This window comes from Spea bombifrons, chromosome 2 (genome assembly GCF_027358695.1).
Source record: "Spea bombifrons isolate aSpeBom1 chromosome 2, aSpeBom1.2.pri, whole genome shotgun sequence".
NCBI classification, from domain to species: domain Eukaryota; kingdom Metazoa; phylum Chordata; class Amphibia; order Anura; family Pelobatidae; genus Spea; species Spea bombifrons.
The window spans coordinates 62,027,877-62,042,955 of NC_071088.1; the positions used below are offsets into that span (position 1 = coordinate 62,027,877).

General features: G+C 41.0%; 1 protein-coding gene and 1 long non-coding RNA gene across 4 annotated transcripts in view; one reads left to right on the forward strand and one right to left on the reverse strand.

Moving 5' to 3' along the window:
• CRYBG2 (crystallin beta-gamma domain containing 2) overlaps positions 1-11,665 on the forward strand; it is a 53,587-nt gene extending 41,922 nt beyond the window's left edge. For all 3 annotated transcript variants that reach the window (XM_053454498.1, XM_053454500.1, XM_053454499.1), the window contains 6 exons: positions 2,122-2,251; positions 3,433-3,572; positions 7,906-8,029; positions 8,147-8,305; positions 8,471-8,630; positions 10,935-11,665. In XM_053454498.1, the coding sequence (XP_053310473.1) occupies positions 2,122-2,251; positions 3,433-3,572; positions 7,906-8,029; positions 8,147-8,305; positions 8,471-8,630; positions 10,935-11,023 (802 nt within the window). In that variant the 3' untranslated portion in view covers positions 11,024-11,665. The remainder of the gene's footprint in view (positions 1-2,121; positions 2,252-3,432; positions 3,573-7,905; positions 8,030-8,146; positions 8,306-8,470; positions 8,631-10,934) is intronic.
• A 10-nt stretch (positions 11,666-11,675) lies between these two features.
• LOC128472589 (uncharacterized) lies at positions 11,676-14,220 on the reverse strand. Its single transcript, XR_008346182.1, has 2 exons — positions 13,686-14,220; positions 11,676-12,001 (listed from the first exon to the last, which is right to left on the reverse strand). It is a non-coding gene; the product is annotated as an uncharacterized LOC128472589 (long non-coding RNA).
• Positions 14,221-15,079: the final 859 nt, after the last annotated feature.

The following is a 15,079-nucleotide window of genomic DNA, read 5'->3' on the forward strand; positions in this document are numbered from 1 at the left end:
GAGCCAGACTTGGAGAAATGACACATCTTCCAGTAATTTTCTGTTAAATGTGTTTTTTTCCCCTCTACAAAAGCAGTAGCCGAATATCTATGCCACGGGTTCCCCTACATGCACTACCATTACTAACACTACCATCTCAGCCATCACTAATACTATCATTGAAAAAAATAAAACACTAGTGCTACTGCTACCTTGAGTAACACCATAGTAAAAGCGTGGGATCATTTTAAGAGTGCTTAAGATGGACACACCGCAAGGTGCAAGGTGTTTCTTAAGATAGTGAGCCAGGCCAAAGTGAAAGGACATCTCACCAATTCTGGTGTGAACAAACCAAGGGGCATACCTGGAGTAATTGGCACCTAGGGCGGATACTATATTTCGCACCTCACACTTTAAAAACATTCACTCGCTTGCTCACACTCTCTCACGCTCTGTTACACTCCCTACCTTTTCTGCTGTACAATTCTGTGTCTTCTTCCCCACAGATTCCACTTCTTCTCTTGCCTCATCTTCTGTTTTAATCCTTCTGTCTTTGTTCACTTCTCATCCGCTTCTTTATGAACCAGGCATCCTGGAGCACTTCTGCAAAAAGGGTGGAGCCAGTCACCATGGCCTTTTGTGGAAGTACTCAACAAGGACAGAATAATGAAGACTGAGTAACTAAGATAATAGACCAGGGAGGAGCTGTTGGTATAGCCAAGTTTTCAGTAAGGCATTGAATACTGTCCCCCATAGTAGACCTATAAATAAATTGGATGCCAGAATAGTTGAATGGATTTGGCAATGGTTGAGTGATAGGAGGCAGAAGGAGTTAGTTAATGGTGTATATTCAGAGGAAGGACTTGTTACTAGGGACAGGGCCCGCCCAGGGTGGGGCAATTGCCCCAAGCGGCACTTTTGAAGAGGCGGCACTTTTCCGCCCCAATCGCCTTTTTTTTAAGCAGAAGAGAGAGAGGGCGACGAGTGGTTTTCGTTTATCAAGTTGTCGTTACCCGCTCGGCGCCCCTCTCCTCTGCGAGCCCTCTAGCTAGGTCTCAGTGCCGGCTTGTAATGCTGAGCGCCGGAATGTGACGTCATTTCCGGTGCTCAGCAGTGAAGCAGCGAGCACAGTGGCAGAGCAGGGAGATAGGGTAGATAATAGGGAGGGAGGAGGGTAGATAATGAGAAGGTAGGGAGAGGAAAGGTAGATAATGAGAAGGTAGGGAGAGGAAGGGCAGGTAATGAGCAGTGGCTTCAGCAAGGGGGGGGTGGCATTTCAAACTTCGCCCCAGGCGGCACTTCAAACTTCGTCCCAGGCCGGCCCTGACTAGGGATCAGTATTGGGTATGGTCTTTTTGCAGATACAAATGACATTTCAATTGTAACAACTACCAGTGCCTGTCCAAGCCACTTCAATTCTGAAGTGTTGAGGAAATGCAGTCCTGCACCTAGTGGCTAACCTGCCCTGCCTCTGTTGCTGATGCGGTTCAATCTCCTTCCTTACTCTGAGGGATCAATTCTGTACACCTAATATGGTGGGATTCAGTGTAAATACCATGGGGTCTACTTGCCAGTGTATTCCCAGTGCCCTACTACTACTGCTGAAGCTGCCATTTCACCTTCCTTATCTGCCTTCCTTAAAATGTTTTAGAAACAAAATGTTGATCCTGAAAACAAAATTCTCAGAATTTTTTCTTTTAACAGAATAGCTAAAAACTCTTCAGTCCTTAAATGTAAAAATTGTAAAATAAAACAGCTTTAGACCTTAAGGGGCTTTGTTGTATTATTATTTCTTAACCCAAATTATTTATGTTCTTCTATACCTTCTTTGTATCCCAAAAAGTCTAAACTACAAGTATAACTTCTGGAGCATTGATTAGTTGTCTGTGGTGGTCTAGATTGATCTCAGTGTTGATATGTACATGCACCAGCTTCTTATGTTCATGCCTTAATCCATACAGTGCAAATATGACCTCACATAATGGTAATTAGGCTGCCTACAACAAGAGGGTCATGAGGGCATTTGAGCTGTCTGAATCAGATTGTGTTAGATTAATTTGGGGTAAGGACCTGCTGTTCTGGTATGCACTAGCATTAGCTACCCTCTGCTCCAATAAAGATTCATTTTCTACTGTCTCACAGCTGGATTCTCTATGAGGGTGAGGACTGCAGTGGAGAACAATACATTGTCTCAGAAGGAGATTACCCCACATACACTGCAATGGGTTGTCTGACCATTTGTGCTCTGCGTTCACTGAGGAAGGTACCTTTTGTAAGTATTAGTACTTTCCTGTACTGTATAATGGCATCCACCAGTGTTGGCAATCTTTACTGAGTATGGAACAGTCAACAGAAATATTTTCTATTGCAATTGATTTATATTTAAAGAATTGCTCTTTGTATGTATTCAAGTTAGTGTTATTAGTTGTGACCTATTTATCGCATTCCACGTTTTCAATGTATTCTGGGGTATTGCAGTCTATAACACTCAGTTGAAGTTCTTCTGGTACTACACACTCACTACTAAGGACCTTAGTTTGATAAAACAGTAAAAACTAGACTTGTGCATTAGAATTCGAACGTAATTTGCCAATTTCATTATTTTGTACGAATGTGTGAAACTCCCAATAAATTAAAGAAAAACAAAGCAAAGAGCTCTGAACTTCTATTTGCATTACGTTGTTTTTTCTCTCTGCTCCCTTGCTCCCTTGTACTTCAGGTCTTCTTTCTTTTTTCTGCTTTATCCCGGTATCAGCTCCATTAACCAGGCCTCCTGGAGCACTTCTGCAAAAGGCCGGAGCCTTCATGCACCCCACGTGTCCACATGTGGGATGCCATGGCTCAAGTACTCTAAAAAGCCACAATATTGCAGATGTATTCACAGAGAAAGAGAAGCATTTGTGCACTTACTCCACAAATCTGTCTGCTTTATTCTGGCCTATTGGAGTACTTCTACAAAAAGGGCAGGTTAGCACTCAAGGTAGTTCATGTAGCTGATATCGGGAAAAAGCAGACTAGAAGAGAGAAGAACAAGAAGAGGCCAGAGGTGAAGCAGAGCAAGTTAAAGAGACACACAAGCGGTCAGCAGAGAAGATAGGGAGACATTAAGAGAGAGTAAATGAGATTGTAAGAGAGTAAGTGAGGGTCAGTGACAACAAATTTTGTTTTCAAGTGAAAAAAGCCCTCTGAATTTCATCCACACTGAAAGGGCAGGAAACAAAATGTATTATCCAAAAACGAATCAAAACATTTTTCCAAATCATTTTTGGTTCATTTGCACAAGTCTAGTCAGAACTACCATGATCTGAGCAAGATCAATCCTTAAATCTCAATCTGAATGTATTCATTTATCAACAATCTTTACTGAGCTAATGATTATTATTTAGTAGAGACCTTGCATTGCACATATCTAATTGTCAATGTTATTTTTGAAGCTATTTTTTCTGCCTACAGTATTTTTCAGTTCCCTCTATCTCACTTCATGGCCTGGAGAGATTTGAGGGAAAAGAGCTAGAGTTCTCTGGAGAGGTTCGGAGTCTGCAAGGCGAAGGCTACAATAACCACGTGCTGTCTGTAAGGGTTGAAAGTGGAATGTAAGTAGAGGATTCTATAGGGATGAGGGTACCATAGAAAGATCTGGAATGTGAATTAAAGAGTTTACAGGTTTAGAAGAATCATTGTAAATGCATTATTAGTAAAACCTGTCCTTCATCTCTGAGAGCATGATGTTTTGTTACTAAGGTAATTACTCATCAACTTATCCCTTCTTGTAAAGAAAAGCTCACCAGGGTAATAATTCATACTAAGGGAAATATTTCAAATTACTCAAGCTCTTTAGTGGTCAAATGAATGTGTCTATAACAGGGGTGTCCAAGTTATTTCTACAGTGAGCCACTTCATCAGAAATGTTTGTGTGAAAATATGGTCATTTAGCTTTATAATGCATATTACTACAGGGTTAATTTGGCAATAATGCAAGAAAGCAGAGGACAAACAGTTTTTTGATCAACTTTTATGTGTCATTCTATCAATACAAAATTACTTAAACAGTAAAACAAAGTCAGTCCACAAACCATTTAAAACATATTTAGCCAAATAAAACTGCACAAGGCTGGAGCACACTGTGGGTACAAGCTGGATTTAAGCTGGCTGACGCACACTGAGTTGATCAGGGACAAATTTAGAGCATCATGGGCCTGGCGCTGAGGATTTTGGTGGCCATTTTATGGAAATAAATAAAATAGAGTCTTAACTCCTTGGCATCTATGTTTACTGGATAAAGATGACAGCAGTGCTCGGCAGATAATACAATATAGAATCTTATGTGGTGGGATTGGTAGTAATCACTACACTAAAAACATCATCATTCACAGGACGCCTGAAGCCACAATTTAGAGCCACTGATCCTTTTTAATAAAATATGCAGATTGAAACAGAGTAAATAACACAAAACCTTTACTTTTCCTCCCACTGATCTCTGTGCCTTGAAAGTTTCGTCCTCTGAAGTGACTACAAATTCAGGAGGGCGTCTTAACTCTGGATAAGTAAAAATTAAATAGTTCTATTCATTCCTACAGTAAGTGCCAGGAAACAGATGACCAAATACACCACAGGACAGGCTCTTCCACATTGACACCCAAATACACACACCAGTACAGGCTCTGCCACACTGATACCCAAAACACACACACACCAGGATAGGCTCTGCCACAGCAACACCCAAACACACACACACCAAGACAGGCTCTGCCACACTGACACCCCAACACACACCAGGACAGGCTCTGCCACACTGACACCCAAACACACTCACCAGGACAGGCTCTGCAACACCCGCATCAGGATGAGTTAGGCTACACAAAACATAAAAAATGCTTTCCACACTGCTTTGTTGTTTGTGTGTTTGCCCCCTTGTGTATTGATGCCCCAGCCAGGCCCCCCTTGTGTATTGCCCCATGTGCATTTGTGCCTGCTCCCTTTGCACATTTATGCCCCCACACCCTGTGTATGTAATGTCCCCAGCCAGCCTCCCTCCCTTGTGCATTGATGCCCCCACTCTCTTTTGTACTGGTTAATGTAATGCCCCCCATACCCATGTGTATTGTAAACAGCCACACACCCACTCCTTTTTGTATTGATTTATATGTGATGGCCAAACCACCCTGTTGTGTACTTTTAACCCTCAGCCACCCCCCTTTTTGTATTATTAAATTGTTGCCTCAAGGTATCCCCCCTTTGAATAGGTCGCCTTCCATCTGTCACCCCAAGTATTTTTTTTAAATTTAAAATTGTTTGCTCGATTATAAGACGAGGTTTTTTCCAGAGCAAATGTTCTGAAAAATACCCCTCGTCTTATAATCGGGGTCGTCTTGTAATCAGATCTCAACTAGGTCTGACTATGAGACTAAGATCTAGCTCCCCCGCAGCGATGCAGGGGACCTGGATCCTCCTGTCTCCCCCCCCCCAAACTTACCGGTAGTTTTGAGTCCCCGTTGCTTAGTCCGGGCAGCAAAGGTTGCCTACCCCTGCGCTAGTATCAACTTCATCTGTCTAATTTGCTTGTTCCCTGCTCCTCTCACAACTAGTTGAGCTACCTCTTTCATCTAGAAAGTGGGCGGTGCAAGGTAAAGAGTCTTAATGGAAATTGATCCAGTGTAGAAAAAAGATAAATTCCTATGAACCTTCAAGACTTCAAAAGTCTCCTCCAGACAAATACCAAACACACACGTAGCTCTACCAATAGAAAGAGTGGTTAAGGGTTTTTGCATAAAGTGATCATCTACAGGAAATATATGGGAAAATTAGATAAGTGGAGCCAGGATGAACATATGTCAAAATTGAAAACCAACAAACCTATGCACAGATGGCATCACTGCACTCAGGAGATATTGCTGAACACATATACCAGGAGCTCTAAACTCATACCTGAAGTACAATGTGTGTGGAAAAAACACACAAAAAATTACTACCACAAGCTTCGACAAAGGCTGGTGTAGAACTAGTGCATGGAAAGAAATACCACCATATAATATACCATGGGGTGTCTAGTTTTCTAGTATACCCTGGGGCGGTTTGATGGGGTAAATTAAATTGGCCAGCTTCAAAGATGTCCCAAATAGGATATGGGAGCAAACAAAATGATTTTGAAATAGCAAAATACTTATTGCCCTATAACTTGCAAAAAACATAAACACATTGGGTATTTCTAAACAAATATTAGAATCTATTTAACCGTTTTATTCAATAGCTTTTTATTATTTTTGAGATTAAATGAAATTATCGAAATAATGATAGCTAAAGAAAGCCCTTCTTATCTTAAAAATAACAATATATAACTTGTGTGGGTACAATAAAGTGAGAGAGAAGAAAATTACAGCTGAGCACAAGCACCGCAAAGGCCCTGGAGCTGAATATATTTATATATTTTCTATCCAAGATTTTATGTTCAAGCATGTTAATGGAATTGTTTTAAGCCCCTTAACACACTGGGACTTACTATTATTACATTAAATGCTCTAGATGACCATAGACTTGGCTCATTCCTTTGTTCTTTTCAAGTGAATATTCGTGTATGTTCTTGGTGTTCATTTATTTCTTCGTTTTTTGCCTTTTTTAAGCAGCGGGTAATATGGGGTTAACGCGGCAACAGTACGCAGCAGCTTTGGCGCCAGGATTTTAAAGGTCGGTAAGAGCGACTCTATTGGTCGCCGGCAGGAGGCTCCTCTGCCATCAACCAATGAAGGGCAGCTACAAATCGGGTAACTCATGACGCCAAAGCCCTTAGTCTCCCCAGGCCAAGTTGCTCCGAGGTGTACCTTGCCCTGTGCTTTGCCAGAGTGACTAAAATGAAGCTGCCCTTCATTGGTTAATGGAGCGCATATACATAGGGGAAGAAAACAAAAACAAATACAATAGTGCAGTATTGTAAAAAATGTGTATTTTTATAATGTGTAAGTTCCACTCACAAAAGGACTGGATAAAGCAGGCTCATCAAATGTCAAGCTTCTAAAACTGTATGTGGTATTCTGTAAAAGCAAGCATAAACCAGGATGGTGCAGTATCTTCAATAAGTATTATATAAGTATTATTGTATAAGTATTGAAGATACTGCACCATCCTGGTTTGCTTCTGTATACACTTTGAGGAAGAGTGTTGTTTGGTAGCTGCTCTCATTGTGGAAAGTATTTATATTTATTGTTATTTACATTCACACGTGGTTTTTGGGTTTTCTATTTGCCTTCATTGGTTGATGACAGAGGAGCTCCCTGCCGGTGACCAATAGAGTCACTCGTACGGACCTTTAACTCCTGACGTTGAAACTTGGCCTGGGGAGGCTACAGGAGTTAAAGGTCCGTATGAGGGACTCTATTGGTCGACAGCAGGGGCCTCATCTAGCATCAACCAATGAAGGGATGCCCTTCATTGGTTGATGCCAGAGGAGGCCCCTGCCGGCAACCAATAGAGTCACTCTTACGGACCTGTAACTCCTGGCATGATCCTACGATTCCCATTCCCGTTAACCCCTGCAATGCTACGAAGACAAGGTATGCTAGAGGCAGTGACTTGTTTGGGGAGAAGGGAGATTAGCTAGGAGACGTTAACGAAGACGAACCCACCGCCATATTAGTTTATTCGGTATTCGGTTTGAACAACGAATGCTAGTCTGGTAATAATACATCCTATATTTTTATGTTAGATTTTATGTTAGATGTTAGACAGCCTGGGGTCTCCCTTGTCAGCAGGAACCAGCATTGCAGCAACTTCTGTGACAAATGGGAAAACAAAAGTTGAAGCCATTGAACTTGCAAAGTCTTAAACTAGATGGTATGGGAAAGCTTATTCTCTGATTAAATCTGGTTAAACAAATCCTTTTTTTTTAATACTTAGATTTAACCCAACTTTTTTTTTCTTTTTGTTAACAAACAGATGGGTGGTGTATGAACATAGTGACTTTAGGGGTAAACAGTGGCTACTGGAACGTACACAGATCCCTAATTGGCTGCTTTATAGTGGGTTACAAAGAATTGGATCGCTCTGCCCCATCCGACAGGTGAGATCACTTTGCAGAGGTGTTAAATCTGATAATCATAAACTCACAAATTCAAACGGATTATTATTTTGTGTATAACTGGACTATATTTTCAGAGGGCTGATTTTGTGTTTTCAGAGAAGGGTGTATTTCCGGCTTAAGAATCATGCCTTGGGTCTGTTCCTGTGTGTCCCAGAATCTTCAGAGGATATGAAAGCTTCACGTGTCTTGTTGACTAAACCAAAGGAAGGATGCTGTGATCTTTGGTATTATGAGGAGGGATGTATCAAAAATCAGGTGAATATAAAAGAACGTTAGGTAATACTTTCTGTACCCGCCAATGCAATTCTGAAATTACATTAAAATGAATAATATATTCTTAAATTCATCTTTTTGTGAGTTTATGGCTGGATCGTGGACCGTGCTGTCGTTACATTCATCCACATTTTGTCCCCCTAAAAGGTTGCTCCTCATATGAGCCTGCAGATGATTGGACAGTCTTGTGCTGGTACTAAGGTTGTTCTGTGGGCTGAGGGACGCAAACCCATTCAAACCTGGAGCCTGGACCATTTAGGTTATATACGCAGTCACACTTTCCAGGGCATGTGTCTTGATGTTAAAGGTAGGCAATAAAGAAATAATGGGTCTTATGATACCTAGCATATGTGCTCATCATTTAAAGTGGCCAAAAATAGTTTATTTTCACTTCTCTCTTGCTCCCTCCTTGCTTTGTCTCTTTATCTCTCTTTTTTTCTCTTTTCAATATTTTCCCATTCTTTATATCCCGTATATCACTGTCTCTGTCCTTTTGTCTATTGCTCCCCTCCTTCTCTGTCTCCCTTCATTGTGGGGAGGGGCAGAGAAGAACAGAGCAGAGAGCAACAGAGGGGAGAGGAAGGCATTATGGCCAGTGGCGGGCAACGATGGGGGGTAGAGCAGAAGGGGCTAGACAGAGCTAAAGGAAGCCGAAGGAAACAGGGCAGCAGAGGGCAACAAAAATGAGCAGCAGGCAGCAGATGGACATGGGGCGAGAGCTAAGCAGTGGAGGGCAACCCAGGAAACTCAATGGAAATGGAAGAAAGCAGGGATAACAACACACATCCATTAATGTCTAAACCATTGCAACAAAAGTGAGTACACCTCAAGTGGAAATGTCCAAATTGGGTCCAAAGTGTTGATATTTTGTGTGGCCACCATTATTTTCCAGCACTGCCTTAACTCTCTTGGGCATGGAGTTCACCAGAGCTTCACAGGTTGCCACTGGATTCCTCTTCCACTCCTCCGTGATGACATCATGGAGCTGGTGGATGTTAGAGACCTTGCACTACCCCACCTTCCTTTTGAGGATGCCCCACAGATGCTCAATAGGGTTTAGGTCTGGAGACATGTTGGCCAGTCCACCACCTTTACCCTCCGCTTCTTTAGCAAGGCAGTGGTTGTCTTGGAGGTGTGTTTGGGGTCGTTATCATGTTGGAATACTGCCCTGCGGCCCAGTCTCCGAAGGGAGGGGATCATGCTCTGCTTCAGTATGTCACAGTACATGTTGGCATTCATGGCTCCCCAGTGCCAGCAGCACTCATGCAGGCCCAGACCATGACACTCCAACCACCATGCTTGACTGTAGGCAAGACACACTTGTCTTTGTACTCCTCACCTGGTTGCCGCCACACACGCTTGACACCATCTGAACCAAATAAGTTTATCTTGGTCTCATCGGACCACATGACAAGGTTCCAGTAATCCATGTCCTTGGTCTGCTTTCTTGTGCATCATCTTTAGAAGAGGCTTCCTTTTGGAACGACAGCCATGCAAACCAATTTGATGCAGTGTACGGCGTATGGTCTGAGCACTGACAGGCTGACCCCCCACCGCTTCAACCTCTGCAGCAATGCTGGCAGCACTCATTTGTTTATTTCCCAAAGACAACCTCTGGATATGATGCTGAGCATATGCACTCAACTTCTTTGGTTGACCAAGGCGAGGCCTGTTCTGAGGAGAACCTGTCCTCTGAAACCGCTGTATGGTCCTGCATTTCAGTTTCAGGGTCTTGGCAATCTTCTCATAGCCTAGGCCATCTTTATGTAGAGCAACAGAGAGTTCTTTGCCATGAGGTGCCATGTTGAACTTCCAGTGACCAGTATGAGAGAGTGTGAGAGTGATAACACCAAATTTAACACACCTGCTCCCCATTCACACCTGAGACCTTGAAACACTAACGAATCACATGACAACGGGGAGGGAAAATGGCTAATTGGGCCCAATTTGGACATTTCCACTTAGGGGTGTACTCACTTTTGTTGCCAAGGTTTAGACATTAATGGCTGTGTGTTGAGTTATTTTTAAGGCAACAGCAAATTTACACTGTTATACAAGCTGTACACTCACTACTAGCGGAGTGTTATTTCTTCAGTGTTGTCACATGAAAAAAAAAATATAAATATAAAATATTTACAAAAATGTGAGGGTATACTCACTTTTGTGAGATACTGTAATTAAAGAAATGATGCTACTTGAGGCAGCAGCATATTTATCTTCGGCCCTAGACTCAGAAGCGCTACCAGCGGTGTCCCCCAGGTCCTTCTGAGCTCCCTGATATGATGTAATATTATGGCGCTCCATATCTTAAAGGTATACAGTGCCTTTTAAAGCATCCTATGGAGGCTGTGCCTGCTTGGACCTGTCGTCCATAGTGTTAGTAGGCCGGTTGTGGAGATAAGTGGTCTACTTTTTAACTGGTACACTGAGCAGTGGTGATACAAGGAGCCTAATTGCCCAATAGGGCAATTGGCTCCCTGTTACGTGGCAGAGGGGCTGCCATCTCACTGGTCTAGACACTGTATGACCTCAAGCTGACTTAAAAGTATTATTTTGTATAACACTCATGTTACTATAGCATTATTAATGTTGTCTCTTTCTTTTGTCACAGGAGGTCAAAGTTATGACTCAGACCATGTTGTGGTCTGGGAGGTTGAAGAGGACAGACCTACTCAGCGATGGGATATAGAGGTGTACTGATGTGAGCACCCAAACTATGTAGGGACCCACATGTATTTCTCGTGGATCAGTCTTCCACGGCTGATGGGTCCAGGTGATACAGTAGTTCTACACAGTAGGCTCTGTTCTTCCCACATTAATAAGTAACTCAGGATCTGGCCTGTTCATTAAATTCAGACTCTATAGATGAACCATTACTCAGTGAAAAGGAGTAGGTTCAGTGGCAACTGGAAGTTCTTTCCTATTCTCTTCAAAGTATCCCATCCCAAGCCTACAAAATGTGAAACCTCTGTCTAACAATAAGAGGAACCAAATATCTTCCATACAGTATTAATGGGCATCATGACGTTTAATGCTCAAATACAGTGATGTTTATATAATATATATATATATATTTATATATATATATTTCATACAGCGTTTTCTGATCGGCAGTTTTTTCTCAGTCACAAGCTGCTGGTTTCGTATATATTTTTGGGATACCTTATAAATGGCGGGAACATGAGAGCTTCTCTGAAGTGAAGATATTGCAATGGACATCTTTTATGTAGCACAACTTAATTTCGCTGATTGGTGCTATATTCTGGGTGCCTCACTGCATTTACACTTGCAAAAAAATGATCATGAGCCAATCTGTTAATAAATAATGCATTTTCAAAAAAAGACAGCAACGTGGTGGTAAAAATATTTATTTAGAAAATATGCTTATGAGCATTAGCAAGTAAAATTATATTAGGGTCTATTTATGTTTTTATGTTTTTATCCAGCATTGAAATAACGACCATTCCTGTAAATTATCAGTAATAGGCCATTATGTCATCTTCCCTTCGTTCTCCGCCCTCAGGATAAGCAAAGGTCATGCTTTTCTCTTTTCATGCCAAAGTATTAATTGCTCAACATGTAGTAGAAGATGCAAAAAGTCAAGAATGCCAGCAGTGAGGCTTGGGATCCAGGAGCCTCACCGTTGTTATGTGGACCTGTAGAATTATCTTTGTTTTCCTGGAAAAGAATGAAGACAAATTATCAGTATCAATGTAATACCAAGTCAGATAGTTATGTCACTCTTACAGGCAACTTGCAAAAGAATGTACCAGCAGTGGGCATAGTGGCACCGTACCTTACTTGGACTTTATCTAATTATTATTTTCTCAGTCACCTTTATTGTGTAACACTATGCTTTATACAAAATAAATATAATAGTTTTTTTCACTGGATTCTAGTACAGATGTATGCATAACAATTCCATGAGAGCGGCACATACCGCAGACTTTACATTTAATACTCAAACTAGTTTATGATTTGTAAAGTCAATTTATACAATTCTGACACTCTAGTAACCGATGCTGCAGAGCTGTAACTTGATGTCTTGGTGCCTAGGTTACCCCGCCTAGGGTACCCTGCGTTATCACATGCAGTTCTGAAAGCAGATTGAGTAGCAAGGGCATTGCTGTCAGACAGCTCCTTTTTGGCACCTTGAGCATCTGCCCCGTTGACCCAAGAAAATTACATGACTTGGTCACTATATATTAACATACGGCGTAAACACTTAAATAAGACACAGGAGACTTGAGGTCGTTGGAAAAAGTGTAAGGCCACAGAGCTTTATTACTGTGACAATTGGAAGAAAATAAATTAAGAAAATATGAGATAGGTTATGCATCAAATAACATGTAAAACCATAACCATCGCAAAATAATATTTCGTAGGGATATCCCGCCAAATACCACACGGAGGCCGTTGGGTCGGAACACCCTACCCTTTGAAAGTTTCCCCCGGGACTGAACCCGTGGAGAAATTAAAATGAACATAAAATGTTGGTATGACAACCAATTGTAAACATAGCATACCTATCTCTAAAATTCCGCCGTAAAAACCACAGTCAGATACAGAAAGGTGAATAAAATGGGGAGGGAGGGCGGGGATTCACTGATTTACAATGCTGGTCAATAGTAATTGACCAGTGACGGGAAAAACGGTCCCCTAAATAGCCACCCAAAACCCCACCCAACAGGTCGAGGAACCCCACCCAACAGGTCGAGGAACCCCACCCAACAGGTCGAGGAACCCCATAGGATGTCCTTTAAATGACCCCTTAAATCCTGTCCAGCATGCTTGCTGTTAATCTAGGCCCAGTCATGCAGCCCTTCCTCTTAGCATCCAGGGCTTGTCTGCCCTGTGATGGTTACAGAGGATACTGTAGGACAGCTATGTACATCTTAACAATTAAAACAAAAACTAGTAAACCTTGCATTGATATCAGATTACCCAGTAATATATATATAATATACACAACATATGTTTAAATTATAGAATAACACTTCACTTTAACTTCTTATTTTTTTTTATAATAGCAAGAGCTATTCTTAGTATCATTAATACCAACAAGTAAACCTATATCCTTGCTTTAAACACCTATCCACAAATGCAACAGGCATGACTACCAAGCAAAATACTTACTTAAATAGGTAATACGGAAAAGTTATTTTTGGGATTTCTTGGAATAGCCCCCCCCAAAAACAAATCCTATTTTCTATGGAATTTTTATGTATATACCTACAGCCACACACATACCAGTGAGTTGGCACTGTAAAGGTAGCATAAGGTACAGATTGGGTGATCTGTTGAAAACAATGTTGTGGACAATGAAAGACCTCTAATGTACTTTTCAAAGTAATAAACTTACATTATGGTCCAAAATCGGATGATCATTTGTCAAGACCACTGAAACGTAGAAAATAAGAACCACAGCATAGAGAAGGTAACGTTGCATGATGGGCAGAGATATCCTTTTGCAGGCACACGAAAATATAGACTCTTCTTAGTGAGATCACCGTTAATAAAGACCATGCGGGCAACTTCTGCTTTATTTCACTGAAACATCCAGTAAATATTCACAAAAAAAGCCCAACCCTTAATTTTATGTCAATCCATCCTGTTACAGAAAACCACATCTTAAAGAGCTCATTTTGTATGCAGAGAATCTAAGCCCTGTACAATATCTTCTTCAGTGGTTGCTAACAAACAAAATGTCACACTAGAAATACAGTAAACTCACTGTTAATAGGATGTATTGTATCGTGTGGTACATGCCTTCTATTTTATAACACATTCTAATTGTATACTTAAATTCTTTAAAATATGTCATTCAGTAATTAACCATTATGCCAAAAATAGGGTCTTATAATTTAAGCAACCCCCTCCTACACCACCCACCAACACGCTCTCCAATATATAGGAGAGGCACACAAGATACCACAGTCAAACTGGGGGGGCATTAATAATTTCCACCATTAAATCATACCACTGAAAAAACACACACATATATATATATATATATATATATATATATATATATATATTGCCAAAAGTAATGTGCTATGGAATGATACTTTTGTTATTGGACAATACAATACTTGATCATTCAACATGGGAAGCCTGAAGCCACAATTTAGCACGACTAATCCTTGAAATCTTTTAAACAACACAATACCTTAACTTTTCCACTAAATGATTTCAGGGCCTAATATTAGTCCCTGCTGCCGATATATATATAAATATATATATATAAATATTAAACCCTGCTGCCGATAGCAGGTATAGATCAACACATTAACACACGAACCCAGCTTTGCATGTATAGATCAATTGAAATTCACTTGTGATCTCAGCACTGAAGGTATATATCAAATAAACAGAATCAGACATACAAATCCTGTATTTGCAGGTATACAATAATAATATATGAAATGTAGCATTGCAGGTATAGATCAAATCAATACATGGAAACAGCATACAAACCCTGTATTTGCAGGTATACATAAATAATGTATGGAAGCATAGCATAGCAGATATGGATCTACAGAAGAACATACAAACCAAGCTTTGCAGGTACAGATCAATTGGAATTCACCTAAAAACACGGCATTAAAGGTATATTTAAAACCCCCTAAATTACAGGGATAGATCACAGGTTGCACACCCCAACCACACTGCCCACACAGAACCTGGCCAGCACCCAGATAACACACATAAGATTTGCCATCTTTGTCCCATATACACCCTGCCTGTGCCATCTTG